Source organism: Nelumbo lutea, chromosome 3, assembly GCF_056320005.1.
Source record: "Nelumbo lutea isolate HS-2025 chromosome 3, American lotus-T2T, whole genome shotgun sequence".
In the NCBI taxonomy this organism is placed as follows: Eukaryota; Viridiplantae; Streptophyta; class Magnoliopsida; order Proteales; family Nelumbonaceae; genus Nelumbo; species Nelumbo lutea.
In genome coordinates this window covers 91,522,538-91,546,512 of record NC_142686.1, presented here as the reverse complement: position 1 = coordinate 91,546,512, position 23,975 = coordinate 91,522,538, and the positions used below count along the sequence as shown (strand labels likewise).

General features: G+C 40.6%; 1 protein-coding gene across 1 annotated transcript; it reads left to right on the top strand.

The window, feature by feature from the left end:
* Nucleotides 1-22,668: 22,668 nt before the first annotated feature.
* Nucleotides 22,669-23,109, top strand: LOC148866849 (uncharacterized). Its single transcript, XM_088976430.1, has one exon. It carries the CDS (start codon nucleotides 22,669-22,671, stop codon nucleotides 23,107-23,109), a length of 441 nt encoding a protein of 146 aa, XP_088832556.1.
* The last annotated feature ends 866 nt before the right edge of the window (nucleotides 23,110-23,975 follow it).

Sequence of the window (23,975 nt, the reverse complement as noted above, 5' to 3'; positions counted from 1 at the left end):
GAGACTTAGGGCTCCATTAGCTACTTCCACCTCCCTAAGGACCTCCTCTACTGCATCCCCATTGGTAATATTCCGTGGGAGCATGGCCCCAATGACATAGTCATTTACCAGGAACAGCTCGAGGCTGACCTGCGTCTCCCTCGGCACCCCCTGATAGTGGAGGTGCTAAATCACTTCAATGTTACTATTGACCAACTCCATCCCAATGCCATCCGGAACTTGGTTGGGACGATATCCTTGTGTTGGGAATACTATCTCCCCTGAGTCTGGACATCTTTTCCGCCATCCTTTGTATAAAAAATGCCACTCCCGGGGTTCCGCCGGAGAGGCGTCTCTACTACTTCTCTCACCGTCGTGGCTACAAGCTCTTGCATGACCTTCCGAAGAAAATCCCCGCTTGGAAGCGGGATTATTTTTTGGTTCGCAACCCCAAAGGGTGGCCCTTCCCTACTTCTTGGAGGGGTGCCATCCAGGACTCCGGGGTCGAGCTGGACCCTGAAACTCAGAAAATGATGCTGTCCTGGGCATCAGTAGACTTCCTCTGTTTGGACTACCTGGCCGAGGAGAAGCTCGTGTAGGTTGACCTGAGCCCGTGTAGGTTGTCCTTTTAGGTCGCATGGTTTTTGTCACGACATTGTGTTCATATGTATATATATCTCATTCTTACTGAACTAATACTGTGATTTCTTCTTGGCAGCCATCATGTCTGGTATCGACTCGCGCTACCTTCTCTCAAGCAATCAGAGGCACCAAGTGAAGAGGTCGCACCCCGACCGGACTCCCACCTCGGGGGGTACTGAGTGTGGATCTGCCGAGCCGACTTTATCCTCCCCTCCGCCTGAGATCCCGACACCTCCACCCGAGGGAACTAGTGGGATTGGTCTCGAAGGGGACGAGCTCCCACAGTAGGGGGCAACTCCCTATAACCCCCTCTAGCCATTCCCTTACCCTCCGTTCTCAGTAGGGAATTGGGAAGGGGTGAACGAATACCTCGTGGCTCACCAAAGGAGCCAGAAGGCGATTAACAATGACGAGGTCACTCACTGGGGGAATATGGAGCCCGGGGACCTCACCGCGTTCGCCTCCTCCCATTGCATGGTGGTAAGTGATTCTTTCCTTTCCTCTTCTCTCATTTTGCTTCCTTTCACTGTTCTCTGATCTTCTTTTATGTTGGCAGGTGAATACCGCCATCCATGCCATGGCTATCCAGATGCGCATCCACCACGTTGATGCCCTCGACCAGTGGGCTACTAATAAGAATCTCCAGGGTGATCTCGACCGGATTCGGGGCGAGTTCCATCACACTTGCAGGGGGAATGAATCTCAGGAACTGCTCGTTCGCGACCAGGAGGCCCAAATTGCCTGGCTTTCTGAATAAAGCACGCATTATCAGGAGGAGTCGTCGAGGGTGGCGGCGGAGAGGGAGCTTCTCTGGCAGTAGGTATGAGACTTGGAGTCCATTCTTCTAGATCGGACTCGAAACTTTGACCAGATGGTGGAGGCTGAACGAGAGAAGGCGGTCTGGGATTTCAGAGACTCCCAGGAATACCATGACCTCTAGGTGGAATATGACTCGAGTTAGTACCGCTCTGGGTTTAAGCTCTGCCAGTGGTTGGTCCGGAAGAAGTTCTCCGGGCTCAACCTTGACGGCATCACTACGAAGGGCCTGTCTCCTGAGACAGCGGATCAAGCGGAGGAAGAGGAGCTTGACTCCCCGAAGGATGAGGATGAGGAGTGGATCCCTGAGGCGATGTTCTTCCTGAACTTCTGGTGGCTTCCGGGTGCCATAAACCTGGTCTTTCAAAGATCTTTGGTTGGGCGGTTGTGCCCTGTGGTTGTTGAACTTTCCCGAGCTGCTTAGCTCGGTTATTGCTTTATCATTTTTCTTTTTCTTGAAATGGTAATGAAAGTTCTTCTTTTTCTCATAAGTATGGTGTGCACTCTTTATCTTTGCTAAGGCGATCTCAACACCCGAGCTATTAGAGCTACATACCCGAAGTAGGACTTCTCGAAAGTCGTGGTCCCAAACTGTATTCCAATACTTAGTAGGAGTAGCCTTATGTACACCGAGGTGAGTGACATAGTAGGGTACATGCCCGACTTGTCTGTACCCGGGTTAAGTTAACATTAGTTGTCCTTAACAGGTTCAACTTATTGTATGCCAGGGCGGGCTATTCGTCACATGGTTCGTGCTCGAACCGCCTGCGCCTTGGTCATTGCAAGTACTTAGCTTATGCCGATGAGGCAACTAGGTCTTGTATGCTGCCGAGGTCTTTCATTAGCTCGGCGTTTTAGCCCTTAGTCTGGGGGAGTGGCTCGTGGCCCACTCTTGGGGTTTGCCCGTGCCATAGAGGCGATTGGGTCCTATTGTGCCGAGGTCATGTTAGCTCGGTATTCTGGCCCTTATGCTCTGGGAGTGGCTCGTGGCCTACTCAGTTCTTACAGATAGTATTGTCTTAAGTTGACAATATTCCATGCCCGAGGTACTTGTTTCCCTTCGAGGGTCTCGAGCTCGTACGTTCCTTCTCCGAGCACTCGTTTCACTCGGTAAAGACCTTCCCAGTTTGACCTGAGCTTGCCAGCGCCGAGCTCAGGTATCATAACTTTACGAAGGACCAGGTCGCCAACGCGGAGGTTCCGCTTCTTGACCCTGGCATTATAGTACCGAGCTAATCTCTACTGGTAGGCTACGGTCCTGATGTACGTGAGGTCTCTTACTTCGTCGAGTAGATCGAGGTTGGTACGGAGCTCATCTTCATCCGTCTGATCACTGTATGTTTCTAGTTGCAGCGTAGGTACTTTGATCTCTGCAGGGATAACTGCTTCGGTGCCATAGGTGAGATTGAAGGGTGTTTCTCCCGTGGCGGTCTTCTTCGTGGTCCGGTAGGCCCATAGAACAATGGGTAGCTCATCTGCCCACAACCCTTTAGCTCGGTTTAGCCGTGCCTTTAGTTCGCGGAGGATGGCTCTGTTCGTGACTTCTACCTAACCGTTTGCTTGAGGGTGAGCGACTGAAGTAAAATTCTGTTGGATTCCCATGTCTTGGCACCAGTCTTGGAATTTGAAGTCCTCGAAATGCTTGCCGTTGTCAAAAATCAATACCTGAGGTAACCTGAAGTGGCACACGATGTTCTTCCAAAAGAAGTTTTGGACGTTCCAGACTGTGATCGTTACAAGGGGCTCAGCTTCTACCCACTTGGTGAAGTAGTCCACTGCTACTACTAAGAACTTCCTCCCACCCATTGCTGGCGGGAATGGCCCGAGTAGATCGATGCCCCACTGTGCAAAGGGCCACGGGCTAGTGAGATACTTGAGGTCGGTAGCGGGTTGGTGGTGAATATTGGCGTGCTTCTGGCATTTGTCACATTTTCTAACGAGCTCAATAGCATCTGCCTTCATTGTTGGCCAATAATACCCCTGCCGAAGTGCCTTCTGGGCGAGGGCCCTGCCCCCAAGTGTCCGCCGCACAAACCCTCATGAGTGTCGTGGAGTATGAGCTCGGCTTTGGTAGGTCACAAGCAACGCAGGTAGGGGAGCGTGTAAGATCTCCGGTATAGCCATTCGTCTATCATGACGTATTTGGCTGCTTGGCGCTTCACCCTTCTGGCTGCATTGCGATCTGCCGGGAATATGAACCTCAAGCAGATAATGAAGTGGAACTTTTAATTCTTTATCTTTAGTAGCGAACTTGCTTTAATATAATTGAGGCTCGGAGAAGTTTACTTGAGATGGTTGCATACTTAATAACACCATTAGTACTCCTAATGAGTTTTTATCATTAAAACACATATGTTCAACATTTGAGTCTCATGTTAGAAAAAAATGATAAAAGAAAAGAAAAAGAATACAAGAAAAAATGAGGAGGACATCCTAATATAGATCACTATGGATCTCATAACTTACTATATGGAAGGTATTGAGAAAAATAAAAATATAACATTGAATCAATGATGCCTACTTTAGGGCTTATGGTCTCAGGGTCTCATGTAAAAATTAGCATGATTTGAAGTTTTTTACTTTTCAGGACCTTTTATTCAAACAAGAACATTTTGCTTCACATACACAAAAATGGCAAAGGAACAAAACAAGACAACACACACAGAGATAAGAAATTAAAAAGAATCTCACAATTAATCAACCTTCAAGGTGGGACTGAATAAATGCCCAAATAAGGTCAGGACTGTTGATTGTTGGGTCCTAATCCCAAGTAGAAAGTTATAGAAACCCAACCCAGCATTGAATTTTATGTACCCAAATTGAATCTTTTGCAATAAAACAAAGTTGTTATTAGTAGTAGTAGTAGTAAAGAAACCCATTTATCTTATAACGTGGTGACCTTGGGGCAATCTCATCCTTTTCATAAGCTTTGGAGGGTATTTATTTACCTTTGAGACTTAATGATGAGATTGTCTAACTGTTACGCTTAATGTGGACATGGCCTATAAATAGGCCAAGAACCAGTAGGTTACGCTTCTTACTATCATATGAATACCTATGATTCGCCTCGACACCTTAACTAACTTGATAGTTGGAGTCTCTGCCCTTAGGATCACATCCGGGGGCCTCTAAAATCTTTTTGTGCTCGCAGGTGGGACTGACAACCAATCCAACTCCAAAATTCCAAGTTTATCCTTGCTGTTAAATTTGGGAGCAACACTTGGTGTCGTATGTGAGAATGAAAACTAAATCGACATTGTTAATCGACAAGATTCTTGTGTCGTTGACTCCAGGTCAGATAATTGTTCTTCAAGGTGGAACTCTATGCCACCTCCACCAGATCACATAACTTATGAGCAATTCCAACAACTAGTGGAACAAGTCGCACTTCTTGCTATCGAGGTTTACAATTTGAGACAACTAGTGGGCAGGCAATACTCCGCTAGTCAGCCCACTAATGCTAACGATTACCTCAACTAAAGGCCTGATGATAGTCCATCTTTAATCCAACAACTTGGGAGCCAGACCAAGAATGACTTTGGCTTTGAGGCCGAAAGTAGTAGTCACCTCTGAATCCATACAAACTCTTTCCACCAATACTACTCGCCACACCATCCACAACTTTGTTGATCCTCGGGGAAACTTAGGCAACGACAAAGACCATCTAATAGGTAACTGTAAAGACATCTCAACACAGTGATTTGTCCCCTCAGTTTAGGTGAAGTATCTTTATGATTACATCAACAACCACTGAGCTCGAAGAGTAGATCCTGTAGTATTGAGATACTCCCAAAACAACTCTTGGTTGCCCAATTAGGCACCATCAGCATGGTAATTAAGGAGGTGAAGGAAGGATGGACACCTCCTCGAGCTACACCACTTTGATGGTGATCACTTTCCTACAATAGATCACCTTAAGGCTGCTTCCCCCAAACTTCCAGGCTTCTAATTTAGAGTTCTATGATGGAACTACCAATCTAGAAGACCATGTGGAAAGCTTCTGAGCTATTATGCTGCTACACAGGTTCTCTAATGCTTTAATGTGCCAGGCCTTTTAAGACATATTGATAAAAGTAGTTTGGGATTGGTTCTTTGGGCTGCCACTCGTTCCATTTGCTCCTAAGATCTGGACGACCCCCCCTCCCCAACGCTTCACCAACAAATCCACAGTAAGGGTCATCAATGCAATATCTAGCAACTCGAGAATAGGCAAAGAAAGCTCTTCCCAAGGAAGGCCTATGCCCAACAATTACAAACCAAGAACATGCCTCATAAAAAGCAACAATTAAAAGAGGTTATCGCCTTCTCCAATGAGGACTTGCAAGGTCATCACATCCATGATTATGCTTTGATGGTCTCTTTGACAATCACCAATTATGAGGTAAAGAGGATACTCATAGACAATAATTCTTTAGCAAACATCTTCTTCTATAATGCTTTTGAGATAATGAAGCTGATCTCGGATCAATCTTAGTGTATCGGGGTACGTCGGTTGGATTCTATATGGCTAGGGATGAATTTTTCCCATTTCCCCAATCTCCATGGGGATCCACCCTGAATGGGGCGAGGATGGGAATGATTTTCTCCCCATGGGGACAGGGATGGGAAAATTTTTATCCCCGTTGGCGAGGATGGGGTGGGGACGGGGAGAACACTCCCTGCCCCACAGGGACCCCGATCCCCACTAATATATATGTATATATGTATGCATATGTTTATATACTTATATATCTATACATGCGTCTATATATTAATATTTTTAAAAATATGGTTGAATATGTTTGAATATTTTCTAATATGATTGTAATTTTTTAATTATTTTATTTTTATTTTTTAAAATAAAATAAAAAATAAAATAGTTGACATTATAAAAAATCATGGGGAGTAGGGAGTCCTGTGTGGATGGGGATCCCCGTGGGGATAGGGATGGGGATAGCCTTGTCTCCATTAGTGGGGATGGGGATGGAAAGAGGCTCCCCATCCCCGACCTGCCCCATTGCCATTCCTTTATATGGCAACAATTAAGCTAGAGGCAAGATTACCCTCTCAGTTATGTTAATGTGGAACCTTGGTAAACCACCCCAATGACCGAGTTCTTGGTCGTAAAGGTTGGCTCAACCTACAATGCCATCATCGTTGAACCACGTTGCATGCAATAAATGAGGTAGTTTCCTCCTACCAACTTGTCATGAAGTTTCTAGCCGACCATGACACTAGAGCAGTCATGGGTGACCAACATATTGCTTGCTAGTTCTACCTAGCAGCTCTAAAGGGGAAGATCAAGGAGGCATTCTCAGTCAAGGGGCTTTACCTCCGAAATGAATGGAAGAAAAATTGAGGTTATCTCGTGAATAACCTCATTGTTGTGCTCCCAAATGATGCTAAGTCCAATAAGACAATTCAAATTTGGTCCCTACTTCACAACTTGCACTCTATATTGGTATGTTTTCTCAAAACTAACATTGTCATATTTGCTTGGTGTACTGTTGATTCCAAGGGATTAACAAGAGGAATACTGCACTAGAGTGATAGGAAGTTATCGGCAAAGAAGTGGAGTGACCCATAACAAAATGACCACGATCATCTCTTATGAGTATTCCAATATATTAAAGGGAAGCCTTCAAACTAAAGTTTCTCCCTCAAAACAGGTGGCATCTTATTTTTTTCAAGAAAAGAAAAAAAACATCTCAAGAGTGGTAACTCCCACTTTTAAACAAAAGATTCCTTCCTCAAACATGTATTTACTTAGTCCAAAAAAAAGTACGAACTTCAAATGGTAGTTGCCTCCACTCTCAAAAAGTTTAGTGGTAGTTACCTCCACTAAAAGGAAAAAAATTAAAAGATAATTTTAAATAACTTAGGATCTATAAAGTAGGTTATTATAAATAAAACTTGATTTAATCTCTTAAATTAAAAATTAAATAACAAATTTATCTATAAAAACATAAAATAAAATAAAATAAAAACCTAAATTTACAGCATAAAAACGGGTGCTAAATAAAATTTATCAAAATACATGAATAAAAAGAATATTAGAATACTAGTATAGATGCATAGTGCTCACTCAGTCCCTCAGAGCATAGTAAACACTGGATTGATACCACATGTACGCTTGCCATTAGTGCTCCTTAACGATTGACAACAAATCTATTATTCACTTTCCTACTAGAAAATGAACACCTTTAGCACCTTCCTTTGAGTATATTGGGATCTCCCCATAAATAGAGATCCTTCTCATAATGAAGGCCATTCATTCAATCACTGGTTACCCTTATCATTGATTTCCCTGTTCAACTGTCTCATTACTCCCCTTTTACCCTAGTCTCCCGGTTGATTCCCAATTCTCGGCCTTCCTTTGTCCTTCAAAGAGACCACCTCCCTAGCCTAGCCATTGACATACCTACAGTAGAATCTATGGTTCCATCTTTGATCATAGAGAATGGCCGCTTGTAGAATCAAACTTACACCAGTCCTTGAAGAACACAACAACATCCATGCGAATACCAACCTAGGGGTGGAGAATCAATTCAAAACAGAGGCAGCCAATCAAGTTGACATCGGAATACTCTCAAACAAGGTGTACAAGTTTGAGGCCCATTTTGAGGCTTGATTCAAAAAAATTGTGCAGATGCAAGAAGAAACAAGGAATTCCCTCTAGATCCTTCTCCAGCAATCAACCCAAGCTGAACAGCCTCCCTTCACCCCAGCTGCCATTCCCACAGGCATCCCTGCTGGCTGTCACACCTCCAACCCCCTGCCACCCCAGAACAACCCAACAAAACCAATTCCACGCCCGTGCAGACAGGGCAACACCCCAATAACCAACCACGAACCTTCCCCCAAGCAAAATTGGAAATAGAGACCCCACTTATCCAGAACGAGTTGAGAGAATATGTCCAAGGACTGGTGGTAGAAAGCTGCAACCGAGCGTAGGATTCCTCTGTCTTACAGAAGCCCTACTCTGACTGGATCCTATACAAGCCCTACCCCATTGATACGTCCCTCCATAGTAGTGGCCGCAGTATGATGGCCAGAAGGGCAGCCCACACGAGCACATAAGCATGTTTGAAGACATCATTGGACTCTTCGCTCTTGATGGGGATTTCAAAGTCCAGGAGTTTTCAAAATCTCTAACCGGCCCGACGTACACCTAGTTCGTCAGCCTCACCGCCCGAAGCATCGACTCATGGGGCGAACTACCCAAAAGTTCTTGTGAAAATGGTTCACCCTAGAAAGGAAGCTGACGGTGGGAGAAGACCTCTTGGTGTATGACATGAGGTTCCAGAAACTGACTCACTCCGTTTTCGATAAGCATGCCACAAAGAAAAGCTTTGTTGAACAGTGCGTGCAAGGGATGTGGCCCACTTATAGAATAGGTATCGAGAACGTAGAGGTTGAGACGTTCAGTCAACTATGGAGGTGCGTAGAAAGAACGGCCTGCCCGGTCAAGAACACCTCACACCCGCTTGTACTATATGGAAGGAACAAAACATATGCAGTCAACCGAAAGCCTCGGAACAACACAGGAACTAGACAGGTTCCCTACTACCGTAACGCTGCCCCGGGAAAGAGAAATGACCTGCCAAACCCTCCTCCCTTCCCCTACACAAAAGAGGAATTGATTATGACAATGAATAAGTTGGTTGAAGATAGGGTGATCAATCTGCCACCACCACTAGCAAGAGTATACCCAGAGAAGGATAGACGCAGCGAAATGTGGTGCAACTATCACCAGTCACCACACCATGACTTGATGGACTATTTCTCAATAAGAAGATTGTTCGTACAAAAGGTGAAGTTGGATGAATTCATGAAAAGAGACCCAATGCAAGTAGAAACTGACCCCCTCCCAACCCATGCCCAAGGGGGAAGTGTCAACGAGGTAGGGGCAACAAGCCAGTATCAGTCTGACGCGTTGATAGAGAGACTCGAGCAAAGCTAGGAGCTCCAACAATTCTTCAATAAGTAGGGAGCAAGCACATCAACAAGGAAACTGACTATCAGAGTGCTAGTAGAAGTCTTTAGGAGGCCATTAGAACCTTATCAGCCTGATCACAATAGTGTGGAATTCACAGCGGAAGACATGTTAGCTACCAACCCCCATCACAATCGGCCCTTGTATGTTTCAGCGAGAATGGGGGGCTTCGAAATGAGAAGGTCAATGATAGATCTTGGGAGTTCCATTAATTTGATCTCCATCTACACGTTGAAGCTAATGAACATACAGCAAGAGACTGTCAGAGGACTGTTGATGGAGTTCACAGATTTCAACAGAAATGCGTATGCCACAGAGGGGTCCATTGAACTGCAAGTAGTGATCAGGCCATTCTCCATCACCCAGGAATTTCACATCATCTTAGGGAGGACCGCTTACCATGTCCTATGGGGATGACCTCTGGTACATGACCTAACTCTCATCCCATCAACATATCACCAGTGCATCAAACACTGACCAGAATCCCCACTATTACACCATCGTCGCAGATTGTGATGGTGAGGAGCCACTGGCAAGTAAGGAGGCCATTCCTGAGGTATGAGTTGGTTTTGAGTTCAAATTATGATTTACTTTACATTATTTTAGAGCATGCTCATCAAGTTGTCCCCAGAAGCATATTGTAAGTTATGATTTACTTCAAAATATGTTGAGTTTATCGCAAAACATTGTTGCCAAAAAAGTATGTGTGAATTCTTTCTTTTCGGCCAAATTATCTCCTGTTAACATTAGTAGTGCAATCATGATTCCCCCTCTAACAAAACTCTAAGTAATGTTTCAACCATAACTATTTCATCGGATCATTTCCTTAAAATGATGTTGCTGTAATTTCATCATTGAATAATAAGTCACAACCTGAACATGAATTACAAAAGTCAGAGGTACGACAATGAACTGTATTGGACTCATGATTAGCAACACACACACACACACAAAAAAAAGGACATTGAGTAACACTTACAATGACAGGAGATAAGAAAGGACACTTTAGAATATTGCGATGAACTTCAAACACCTCCCAAGTGCATGAAAGATTCCATTGACATGGTGGAAGAACCTTTAGAAAATATAAACCTAGTGGTGAAAGGAGCAGAGAAGAAACCGCTATACATATCAACCGGGTTAGGACCCAAAGATAGAGAAAATTTTATCGCACTACTGAAAGGTAAAGACCTTTTTTATTGCAAACCACTGAAACTGGTTAAAAGATTCTAATCTGTGTATACTTTCACAAATTTCAATACGTTTTTGCCTAGACCTGGACCTTGTTAGGCATTCATTGTGCATAGATCCCAAATTCAGGCCAATAAAGCAACCACAAAGGATCTTTAAACCGGAAGTAGCTTTGAAGATTAAAGAGGAAGTTGAGCGACTCTTGAAAGTAGGGTTCATCAAACCCATAGCGCACCCTTAGTGGCTGGCCAATAATGTGCCAGTGAAAAAGAAGAACGGGCAGCTCAGGTTAGTGTTTCTAGCTTAGTTACTTTGTGTTAGCACTTCATTAGAAACTAACCCATCCTAACCTTATCACAGGGTGTTGCGCCGACTTTAGAGACCTATATAAGGCTTTCCCCAAGGATGAGTTTCCCCTACTGAACATGGAGGTTCTGATAGATTCAATGGTAGGGAATGAATTCTTCTCCCTGATCTTGCACATGCAGCAATGCCATTAATGGAAATAGTTAAGAAGTTTGTAGAATTCAAGTGGACTAAGGAGCACCTGTAGACTTTGGAACAATTGAAGGTTACCCTTGCTAAGGCCCCAACCATGTCACCACCCAAGGAAGGTCGTGAATTCAGGATATACATCGCATCGGGTTTAGAGGCAGTAGGATGTCTACTAGCATAGGAAGATGATGAAGGAGTAGAATAACCGATATACTATGCCAGTAGGACCCTTAAACTAGCCGAGAAGAATTACTCTCACATGGAGCAGCAATGCCTTGTGCTAGTGTTTTCCATACAAAAATTCAGGCATTACATCCTGGGTCAAAAGGTGAGACTCATTGCACGAAGTGACTCAATCAGTTTCTTTATGGACATACCTCCCCTTTTTGGCAAACTTGTCAAATGGATGATGCAGTTGAGTGAGTACATGATAGAGTATACCCAACCTAGGGCCATTAAGTGTTAGGCAGCAGTAGACCACTTGGCCGCTTTTCCCTCCAATGGTAACCTTCCCATATCAGAGAAAACCCTGGAGAAATACCTATGGCGCAGTAGCCGAAGGAAGAGAGTGGGTCCTGACTTTTGATGGAAGCAATACTAGTACGTCAACCAGTGCCAGAGTCACTTTAACTTCACCTAATAGTCAAACCTCTACTTACTCCTTCAAACTCCAGTTCCCTTGTTCCCACAATATAGCTAAATACGAAGCCTTGGTTTTGAGTTTGGTCAAGGCAATTAAGTCTGGAGCAATGAAGATTAAGGTGATTGGCAATTTCAAATTAGTAATAGGCCAGGTTAACGAAAACACGATAGTAAAAGAGTTGACCATTCTGCCATGTAGGAACTTGATACAAACGCTAATCCATGACCTGTATGTAGACTTCAAACACTAGAATAGAGCCAAAAACATGTTCACCGACACATTAGCTACCCTAGGATTGAAAACTCAGTCCAACAAAGACCCAACCGAAATTACTATTCAGACACTTGCCAAGCCATCGACCGTTACGTTAGAAGACTGGGTAGAAAATAAGGATGAAATCATGACAGACGACTGAAAGTACAACATAATTCAGAAATTAAGTAGCCTGATAATGGGAATACAAGATAGTAATGTGCTTTTGAGGTTTCAACTAGTGAACAGGGTGCTATGCCATAGACGGGCGGATGGGGTGGGAACAAGATGCTTAGGGAAGAGAGAGGCAGAGGCAATCCTGAATGAGACCCACAAAGCCCACTATGGAGACATCACCAGCACCCTATATAGAAAATTGCAAAGGTTGGGGTACTACTGGACTGCGATGAAGTTAGACTTCGCCAGAGTACAACGCGGGTGCGAAAAGTGTATCCCGGAGGTGGATGAGAGAGAATGCCTCATGGTAGGCAAGGAAGATTGGAGAAGTATGTAGATAAGCTACTTAGAAGTAGAGGTGTAAAGTGGGCAGTGCCTGGGTGGCCGGTGCAAAGTGCGGGCCATGCCTTGCTAGCCCGCGGGCCGTTACGGGTCGTGTCGCCCTCCCCAGTGAAAATTTTGAGGGTCGGACCAACACGGCCCATAGCCCAGGCCCATCTGGGCCCGTGCCATGGTGCGGGTTAGGCTAGCCCGTGGGTTTGAGCCTTGGGCCAGGTCGGGCCGTGCATCGGGCCAAAGCCATTTATTTAAAAAAATTGGCAAAAAACTTAAAATTTTATAAATATATTATATACTATATATTTATATAATTATTATTTATAAAATATTATATTAGTATATAATATATATATAAATAATATATATAATATATATAGATAAATATATATGTTATATATAAATAATGTATATGGGTCGTGTCAGGCCAATCCAAGTTTGTACCGGGTTGTGGGCGGCACGACCTGATTTACACCTTTACTTAGAAGACAACACACTGCCGATGGACCTAGCATTGAGAAGGAAGCTCCTATGTAAAGCTAAGCGGTTCTACCCCCAGGAAGAAGTATTATACATAAAGTCCCGTACAGGAAAACCTTTGCGATGTCTAGTTAGCGAAGAAATTGAAGAAATACTAGATTAAGCCCATAGTTCTGAGCCTGTCACACACAGCGAAGAAATTGGATACTTTTTGAAAAAAAGCCCCCTCCTAAGTATTTACCATGATGAGTCAGGGAAAAAGCGCAAAAACATGAAACCTTTTGAAAAAAGACCCCTCCAAGGTAATTAACTTGTAGAGTAGGTGTACATATCCAAAAATCGGATACTTTTGAAAAAAGGCTCATCGTTGGTAGAAACCTTGTGGAGTCATGGTAAATTGGGGAAAATTGGATACGTTTTGAAAAAAGGTCCCTCCTACATAAAAACCATGTAGTGCTAGTGTATATTTGTGAAAACTGGAACTTTTTGAAAAGAGGCCCCTCCTAAGTATATACCACGAGGAATTAGGGAAAATTTGCAAAAACAGGAATCTTTTTTAAGAAGGGTCCCTCCAAGGAAATAACCATGTAGAGTAGGGGTAAATATCCAAAAGCTGGATACATTAAAAAAAAGGCTACTCCTAGTTAAAAGCCTTGTGAAGTGATGGTAAATAGGCGAAGACTAGATACTTTTTGAAAAAAGCCTGCTCCTAACTATTTACCATGAGGAGTCTGGGAAAAAGTGCAAAAACTTGAAATTTTTTGAAAAAAGACCCCTCCAAGGTAATTAACTTGTAGAGTAGGTGTAAATGTCCAAAAACTGGATACTTTTGAAAAAAGGCCCATCGTTGGTAAAAACCTTGTGGAGTCATGGTAAATTGGCAAAAACTAGATACTTTTGAAAAAAGGCCCATCATTGGTAAAAACCTTGTGGAGTCATGGTAAATTGGCAAAAACTAGATACTTTTGGAAAAGAAGGCACCTCCAACATAAAAACCATGTAGTGTGAGTGTAAATTTGGGAAAACTATATAGTTTTTCAAAAAAGGCACCTCCTATGTATTTACCATGAGGAGTTAGGGAAATTTGCAAAAACAGGAAACTTTTGGAAAAAAAAAGGCTCATACAAGATAATAACCTTGTAGATAAGTAGGGGTAAATGTCCAAAAATTGGATACTTTTGAAAGAAAGCTGCTCCTAGTTAAAAACCTTGTCGAGTCATGGTAAATTTGGCAAAAACTGGATACTTTTTGAAAAAAGGCCCTTCCTACATAAAAACCATGTAGTGCCAGGGTAAATTTGTGAAAACTGGATACTATTTCAAAAATGGTCCCTCCCGTGTATATACCATGACGAGTTAGGGAAATTTGCAAAACCAGGAAACTTTTTGAAAAAAGGCCCATACAAGATAATAACCATGAAGATCAGTAGGGGTAAATATCCAAAAACTGGATACTATTGAAAAAAATGCTCCTCCAACTTAATAACCTTGTGGAGTCATGGTAAATTGTCAAAAATAGGATATTATTTGCAAAAAGGCCTCTCCTACATAAAAACCTTGTAGTATCACTGTAAATTAGTGAAAATAGGATACTTTTAAACAAAGGCCCCTCCTATGTATTTAAGACGAGGAGTCAGGGATAATTTGCAAAAACATGATTTTTTTAAAAAAAGGCCCCTCCAAGGTACTAACCTTGTAGAGTTGGGGTAAACATCAAAAAACTAGTTACTTTTTAAAAAAAGGCACCTCCTAGGTAATAACCTTGTAGAGTTATGGTAAATTGGTGAAAACTGGATACTTTTTGAAAAAAAATGTCCCTCCTACTTAAAAACCATGTAGTGTTAGTGTAAATTTGTGAAAACCGGATACTTTTCCAAAAAAGGCCCCTCCTAAGTATATACCACGAGGATTCGGGGAAAATTTGCAAAAACAGGAAACTTTTGGAAAAAAGACCCCTCCAAGGTAATAATAACCTTGTAGAATAGGGATAAATATAAAAAAACTACATACCTTCGAAAAAAAGGCTACTCCTAGTTAAAGCCCTCGTGTAGTCATGGTAAATTGGTGAAAACCGGATACTTTTTGAAAAAAGCCCCCTCCAAGTCATGGAGAAAGCACAAAAACATGAAATTTTTTTAAAAAAGACCCCTCCAAAGAAATTAATTTGTAGAGTAGGTCTACGGATAAAAAAACCGGATACTTTTGAACAAAGGCCCCTCATACATAAAAACCATGTAGTGCTAGTGTAAATTTGTGAAAACTAGATACTTTTTTAACAGAGGCCCCTCTTAGGTATATACCACGAGGAATTAGGGAAAATTTGCAAAAATAGGAAACTTTTTTAAAAAGGGCCCCTCCTAAGTAATAACCTTGTAGAGTAGGGGTAAATATCCCAAAACTAGATACTTTCACAAAAAGGCTACTCCTATTTAAAAGCTTTGTGCAGTCATGGTAAATTAGCGAAAACTGGATACTTTTTGAAAAAAACCCACTCCTAAGTTTTTACCATGAGAAGTTAGGGAAAAAGTGCAAAAACTTGAAGCTTTTTAAAAAAAGACCCCTCCAAAGTAATTAACTAGTCGAGTAGGTGAGAATATCCAAAAACTATATACTTTTGAAAAAATACTCCTCCTTGGTAAAAACCTTGCGGAGTCATGGTAAATTGTCGAAAACTGTATACTTTTGGAAAAAAGAGGCACCTCCTACATAAGAACCCTGTAGTGTGAGTGTAAATTTGTGAAAACTAGATACTTTTTCAAAAAAGGCCCCTCCTATGTATTTACCATGAGGAGTCAGGGAAGATTGGAAAAAACAGGAAACTTTTTGAATAAAGGCCCATACAAGATAACAACCTTGTAGATCAGTAGGGGTAAATATCCAAAAGTTGGATACTTAAGAAAAAAAAAGCTACTCCTAGTTAAAAACCTTGAGGAGTCTTGTTAAATTGTCAAAAACTGGATACTTTTTGAAGAAAGGCCCCTCCTACATTAAAACCTCATAGTGTCACTGTAAATTTGTGAAAACTGGATACTTTTTAAAAAAGGTCCCTCCTATGTATTTAAGACGAAGAGTCAGGGATAATTTGTAAAATTTGGAAACTTTTTGAAAAAAGGCCCCTTCATGTTAATAACCTTGTCGAGTAGGGGTAAATATCCAACAACTGGTTACTTTTGAAAAAAAGGCTCCTCCTATGTAAAAACCTTGTGGAGTCATAGTAAATTGGCGAAAACTGGATACTTTTAGAAAAAAATCCCCTTCTACATAGAAACCATGTAGTGTGAGTGTAAATTTGGGAAAACTTGAAACTTTTTCAAAAAAGGCCCCTCCTATGTATATACCATGAAGGGTTAGGGAAAATTTGCAGAAACAGGAAACTTTTTGAAATAAGGCCCTTGCAAGGTAATAACCATGTCGAGTAGAGGTAAATATCCAACATCTGGATACTTTTGAAAAAAAGGTTACTCCTAGTTAAAATCCTTGTGGAGTCAAGGTAAATTGGTGAAAACCGGATACTTTTTGAAAAAAGCCCTCTCTTAAGTATTTACCATGATGAGTCAGGGAAAAAGCACAAAAGCATGATTTTTTTTGGAAAAAGACCCCTCTAAGGTAATTAACTTGTAGAGTAAGTGTAAATATCCAAAAACTGGATACTTTTGAAAAAAGGCTCCTCCTTGGTAAAAACCTTGCAGAGTCATGGTAAATTCGCGAAAACTAGATACTTTTTGAAAAAAGGCCCCTCCTACATAAAAACCATGAAGTGCCAGTGTAAATTTGTAAGAACAGGACAATTTATCAAAAAAGGGCCCTCTTATGTACATACCAAGAGGAGTTAGGAAAAATTTACAAAAACAAGAAACTTTTTGAAAAAAGGCCCCTCCAAGGTAACAAGCTAGTAGAGTATGGGTAAATATCCAAAAACTGGTTACTTTTGAAAAAAAGACTCGTCCAATGTTAAAACCTTGTGGAGTCGTAGTAAAATGGCGAAAACTTGATCCTTTTTTAAAAAAGGCCCCTCCTACATAGAAACCATGTAGTGTCAGTGTAAATTTGTGAAAACTGGAAACTTTTTCAAAAAAGGCCCCTCCTATGTATATACCATGAAGAGTCAGGGAAAATTTGCAAAAACAGGAAACTTTTTGAAAAATGGTCCTCCTAAGGTAATGACCATGTCGAGTAGGGGTATATATCCAAAAACTTGATACTTAAAAAAAAAAGGCTACTCCTCATTAAAATCCTTATGGAGTCATGGTAAATTGGCAAAAACTGGATATTTTTTGAAAAAGCCCCCTTCTAAGTATTTACCATGAGGAGTCAGGGAAAAAGTGCAAAAACAAGAAACTTTTTGAAAAAGAACCCTCTAAGGTAATTAACCTGTAGAGTAGGTGTAAATATCCAAAAACTAGATACTTTTGAAAAACGGCTTATCCTTGGTAAAAACCTTATGGAGTCATGGTAAATTGGCGAAAACTAGATACTTTTGGAAAAAAGGCCCCTCCTACATAAAAACCATGTAGTGTTAGTTTAAATTTTTGCAAACTATATACTTTTTCAAAAAAGGCCCCTCCTATGTATTAACCATGAGGAGTCGGGGAAAATTTGCAAAAATTGGAAATTTTTTGAAAAAAGGCCCATATAAGATAATAACCTTGTAGATCTTAGTAGGGGTAAATTTCCAAAAACTGGATAGTTTTGATAAAAAGGATACTCTTAGTTAAAAATTGGAAACTTTTAAAAAAAAGGCCCTTCTAAGGTAATAACCATGTCGAGTAGGGGTAAATATTCAAAAACCACGTAGTGCCATTGTAAATTTCTGAAAACTGGATTCTTTTTCAAAAGAGGCTCCTCCTATCTATATACTATGAGGAAATAGGGAAAATTTTCAAAAACAAAAAACATTTTTAAAAGGGCCCCTCCAAGGTAATAGCCGTGTAGAGTAGGGGTATATATCCAAAAATTGGATACTTAAAAAAAAAAAGCTACTCCTAGTTAAAAGCCTTGTGGAGTCATGGTAAATTGGCGAAATCTGGATACTTTTTGAAAAAAGCCCGCTCCTAACTATTTACCATGAGAAATCGGGAAAAAAGTGCAAGAACTTGAAATTTTTTGAAAAAAGACCCCTTCAAGGTAATTAACTTGTAGAGTAGGTGTAAATATCAAAAAACTGGATACTTTTGAAAAAAGGGTCTTCCTTGGTAAAAACCTTGTGGAGTCATGGTAAATTGGCAAAAACTGAATACTTTTGGAAAAAGGCACCTCCTACAAAAAAACCATGTAGTGTGAGTGTAATTTTGTGGAAACTAGATAGTTTTTCAAAATAGGCCCCTCCAATGTATTCACCATGTGGAGTCAAGGAAAATTTGCAAAAATAGGAAACTTTTCTAAAAAAGGCCCATATAAGATAATAACCTTGTGGATCAGTAGGGGTAAATATCCAAAAGCTGGATACTTTTGAAAAAAAGGCAACTCCTAGTTAAAAACCATGTGGAGTCTTGGTAAATATGTGGGAACTGAATACTTTTTGAAAAAAGGCCCCTCCTACATAGAAACCTTGTAGTGTCACTGTAAATTTATGAAAACTGGATACTTTTTCAAAAAACGCCCCTCCTACATAAAAACCATGTAGTGCTAGTGTAAATTTGTGAAAACTGGATACTTTTTCAAAAGAGGCCCCTACTATGTATATACCATGAGGAATTAGGGAAAATTTGCAAAAACAAGAAACTTTTTGTAAAAAAGCCTCTCCAAGGTAATAACCATGTCGAGTAGGGATAAATATTCAAAAATTGGATACTTTCGAAAAAAACGCTACTCCTATTTAAAATCCTTGTGGATTCATGTTAAATTAGCGAAACTAGATACTTTTTGAAAAAATCGCCCTCCTAAGTATTTACCATGAGGAGGAGTCAGGGAAAAAGTGCAAAAACCTGAATTTTTTTGAAGAAAGACCCCTCTAAGGTAATATACTTATAGTGTAGGTGTAAATATCCAAAAACAAGATTCTTTTGAAAAAAGGCTCATCCTTGGTAAAAACCTTCTAGTGTCCTAGAAAATTGGTGAAAACTGAATACCTATGGAAAAAAGGCCCCTCCTACATAAAAACCAGGTAGTGTTAGTGTAAATTTGTGAAAAGTAGATACTATTTCAATAAAGGCCCCTCCTATGTATTAACCATGAGGTGTGTGGGAAAGTTTGCAAAAGTAGGAAACATTTTGAAAAAAAGGCCCGTACAAGATAATAACCTTGTAGATCAATAGGGGTAAATATCCAAAAATTGGACACTTTTGAAAAAAAGGCTACTCTTAGTTAAAATCCTTGTGGAGTCTTGGTAAAATGGCAAAAACTGGATATTTTTGAAAAAAGGCCTCTCCTACATAAAAACCATGAAAATTATGATATTTTAATCCTTTAATATTTAGTCTTTTATACTTATTTAGTGTCTAAATGGACTCATTATTCTTATATTTTGATTTAGGACAAGAAATGGGGCGTTAAGTGAAAAACAAGGCTAATTAGGTAATTCTGGACAGTTTCGGCACCGCGTCATAATTTGGGCATAACTCTCTCATCCGGACTCCGATTGAGATGATTCAAGATGCACTGGAAAGATAAGGAAAAGTTATACAATACATTTTGAGTGTTTTGATATATACGGACCGAACCGAGCTCAAAATCAGGCCCGAATTATCTACAACCGCACTACTGACATGCTGGAGCCATTCCTTAGCCTGCAAGTTTTCATTTGGGAATTCACCACTCTCCCACTTACACGATAAATTGGTTTTTGAACTCTTTCTTAATGAGTCAGACTTGGAGACTGTTATCTCGAGAAATTTTAGGAAATTTTGTAGGCTTCTCTTGGAGGCTGAAGAGGAAAGGTATAAAAAGAAAAGAAAAAGAGAGGATTAGGGTTCGAACCCCAGGAAGAGAATTGGAGAAGAAGGACTGGTAGAGGGAAGAGAAGGCTGCTGAATGTGAACTAGAGAAGGATCACAACATGGAGATGAAGTATGATGCCAAGATTCATAAGTTGTCTTCTTCTATGGTTCTGCATTGGTAACCTAGATTTGATTAGGGTTTCTTGAGGTTTCTCTATTGAATCTTTCTTCTTTCTTTCTTTTATGCGAACCATGATGAGTTTTAATTCTGATTTGTAATTAATTTTTAGAAGATCCGATTGAGTGTGATTTAGTCTTGGGATTCTCGATTAGGGTTTTGATTTATAGAACAATCTTGGCCAAATTGTTCTTATATTTGTGATTACTTGAACTGCTTGAGAAAGAGTTAGGTAATTAGATCATCTAATCAAGAAACGGACTGAATGCACCTTAGAGATAAGTTGCATGGTACAGTTGTCAATCATTCATACCTGAATTGATGACCTATGAATTTTGTGTTCTAAATGCATCTATGGTGATTCAATTTCTGATAGAGATATAGGAATTGTCATCGTAGATAAGGTGGGCTGTGCTCGAGAGAGACTGCTCATAAATTAGGGTTTCGCCAACCCAAGACCGAATTCACTTCGGTTGGACAGCTTAAAGATTTGATTGCTGAATCAGTTCTGTCAATTTTTGTATGTAGTGACTCTTCTTATCATTAAGAGTGGTTTGATCTGAAAGTAATTAGAGTAGTTTGCTTGTTCTTAATTATATCATGGGGGGCTAGGTTTTTATTGTTAGGGACTAATGCTTGATCATGCATTGAATTTCATTCGTTAATAAAACTGATCCAATTCTTATTATATTGTGTTATTTGTGCTCATTACGTGTCATTGGCGCCATTGTCAGGGAGTGAATTTTATTTAACACCATAATTAATTTAGTTTCTCTTGATTTAAAGCGCAGTTTTTTTTTATTAGTTTTTGCTAACTTTGTTTGTTTGCATTCTTTCTTTAGGTAGTGTTTCGGCATATACGAAGAACTCGAAGTTCACAACCCGAGCTTCCTCCTTTCCGACTTGAAGTTGAGAAGTTTGTTAGAGAAAACAGGAGAGCTCAGCAAGGAAGGGTTCCAGAGATGGCGGAGGATAATGGAGGTAACCAAGTAGATCGGCATGATAATGAGAGAACTCTTAGAGATTTTTCTATGCCTAGACTGCATGTTGCACAATAGAGTATTGCAAGGCCGAACATCAATTCCAACAACTTTGAGATTAAGCCAGCTTTACTCCAAATGATCCAATCAAGTGTGCAATTTTATGGCATGGGCAATGAAGATCCTATGCTCACATTGCAAATTTATTGGAAATCTGTGATACCTTCAAATACAATGGAGTTTCAGATGATGCTATTAGGCAGAGGCTTTTCTCTTTCACCTTGAAGGATAAAGCTAAAGTGTGGTTAAATTCTCTACCAACAAATTCTATAACCACATGGGCACAACTGGCACAAGCTTTCTTGGCTATGTATTTTCCCCCAGCCAAAACTGCAAAGATCATCAAAGACATCACTACTTTTCAGACTTTCTACAATGGAGCCACTCGCACTACTAGAGATACAACTAATGCTGCTGCAGGAGGTTCCTTGATGAAGGAAAACTATAGATGTTGCTTTTGATCTCTTAGAGGAAATGGCAGCTAATAATTGTTTATGGCCAGTCGAGCGGCTGAATCCACCTAGATAGGGAGGCAAATCAGAAGCGAATTCCATAGCATCCTTGCAGGCTCAAATTTCAACCTTAATCAAGCAATTGGGCACCATGAATGTGCAGGCCAATGCCATCAACAATTCTATGCAACCAATTTGTGAGTATTGTAATGGTATAGGTCATGTTAGTTCTGATTGCTGTGTTGGAAATTTTAATTTTGCAGGTGAAAATTTTATGTAGCAATGCAACTTTGTGGGGAATCAATTCCAAGGAAGGTAGATCAACAACCTATACTCCAACACATATAATCCAGGGTGGAGAAATCACCCCAATTTTTCATGGAGTAGCAATAACAACAATGCAGGCAGTTCCAGTTTCCAAAACAACATGCCTAGATAGCAAGGACCACCAGGATTCCAGCCACATCCTTAGTAGGATAGGTCAACCTATTTTGGTGCCTAGCTGGATAAATTCATGGACATGATGAATAGTAATATGTGCAGCCAGGATGAGGCCCAGAGAAGGATGGAGGCTAAATTTGATCAAATTGCAAAGATCCATTCATCCTTAATTCACAACTTGGAGGTGCAGATAGGCCAACTAGCCAATGCTATTTCGGCTAGGAACCAAGGCAATTTACCAAGCAACACTGAGACTAATCCAAGGGAGCAGCTCAAAGCGATTTCACTAAGGAGTGGGAAAGTGCTGGAGCCAAAGCAAGATGTGCAAAGTAAGAGGACAAGTACAGATGTCGAGAGTCCTTCATCAACCAATGCTGAAATCTATGATGAAGCAACCGGTGATAAGTCAAAGGGGAACCAAGGTGACAAGGAGAATCACTCTAATGCCCAACCTTCGCCCTATGTCGCACGAATCCCTTTTCCTCAAAGACTGAAGAAGCAACAGACTGAACAACAATTTTCCAAATTTTTGGATATTTTTAAGAAGTTGCAAATCAATATTCCTTTTGCTGAGACTCTTGCCCAAATGCCTCAATATACTAAATTTTTGAAGGAGATCATCAATAATATGAGGAGATGAGAGGATGACCAAACTATCCAATTGATTGAAAAGTGAAGTTCAATCATCACCAGCAAGATGCCTGCCAAATTGAAAGACCAAGGGAGTTTTACAATTCCATGTGTTGTTGGTAGCATTGAGTTTCCAAAGTGTTTGTGTGATTTGGGTGCTAGCATTAATTTGATTCCTTTGTCTATTTTTAGGAAACTTGGCCTGGGAGAAGTGAAACCTATCTTGATGGCTTTGCAACTGGCGGATCATTCCATCAAGAAACCTCATGGCGTGATTGAGGATGTACTTGTGAAAGTGGACAAGTTTATACTTCCTGTGGACTTTGTTGTGCTCGATTTTGAGGAGGATCATGATTGCACCTTGATCCTTGAAAGACCGTTTCTAAACACAGGGAAAGCCTTGGTTGATGTGAATGAAGGAAAGCTGACCCTTCGACTTGGTGATGACAAAGTAGAGTTTAACATGTCCAAGACTATGAAGCATCCAATGGAGAAGAACTTTGCATGAGAATTGATGTGATCGATTCGTGTGTGAAAGAAGTATGTCAAGTTAGTGAGATAGAACAAGATTTTGAAGAAGATGTCAATGGTTAGCACCTCAAACCATATGTAGCGGATGAAGCATTGCCTGCCCCACCAACTGTGTACCTAGATTTTCATTGATCCCACTGCAACATCGAGCTTTAGACAGAAAACAAGCACTTATTGGGAGGCAACCCAATGCTGATAAGTAGTTCTTATTTTTATTTGTTTTCTGCTTTTCTTTTTCATATCATTTGAGTTTCTTTTCTAGGATGTTAATTTTGTAGATCGCTGATTTTTCTGAGTGTTTATCATTCTCTCCTCCTAATTTCTTTTGGTTCTTAGCAGCTAGAGGGTCCAAACGGAAGGAGCCATTCTAGATTTCAGAATGCTCTTCAGGGAAGTTCTCTAAACCCCTTCAATTACTTGAAATCCCACTGCCCTCATTGCTGAATTCATCTTCACATTCTATCTCTATGAATATTGAGAGCAATGTTCATGTTAGGTGGGGGGTGATTAGGTGCAATGTTTTATTAATAGCTGCATGTGTTCTTTATTAATTGCAGTAGTCTTTTCTATTTAATTTCTCTGTTCTAGGCAAAGCAAATTTTTTGCAGAAATTGTGTGAACTATGCTCAGTACTAATAGTGTTACTTTTTTTGAGAGTCAATGAAAGAATGCTACTCATGCTATTTTTAGGACGTATCAAGTTAAAAGAATTTAGGGTGAATTTACTAAGTTGTAATGTAAAGGCCATAAATTTAGGAAGTCAATTTAGTGTGTATGATACTTTTGAGATGCGGATTAATGGGTAGTTTAGCAAGGTAGCTGATGAATGAAGTTACATTTACT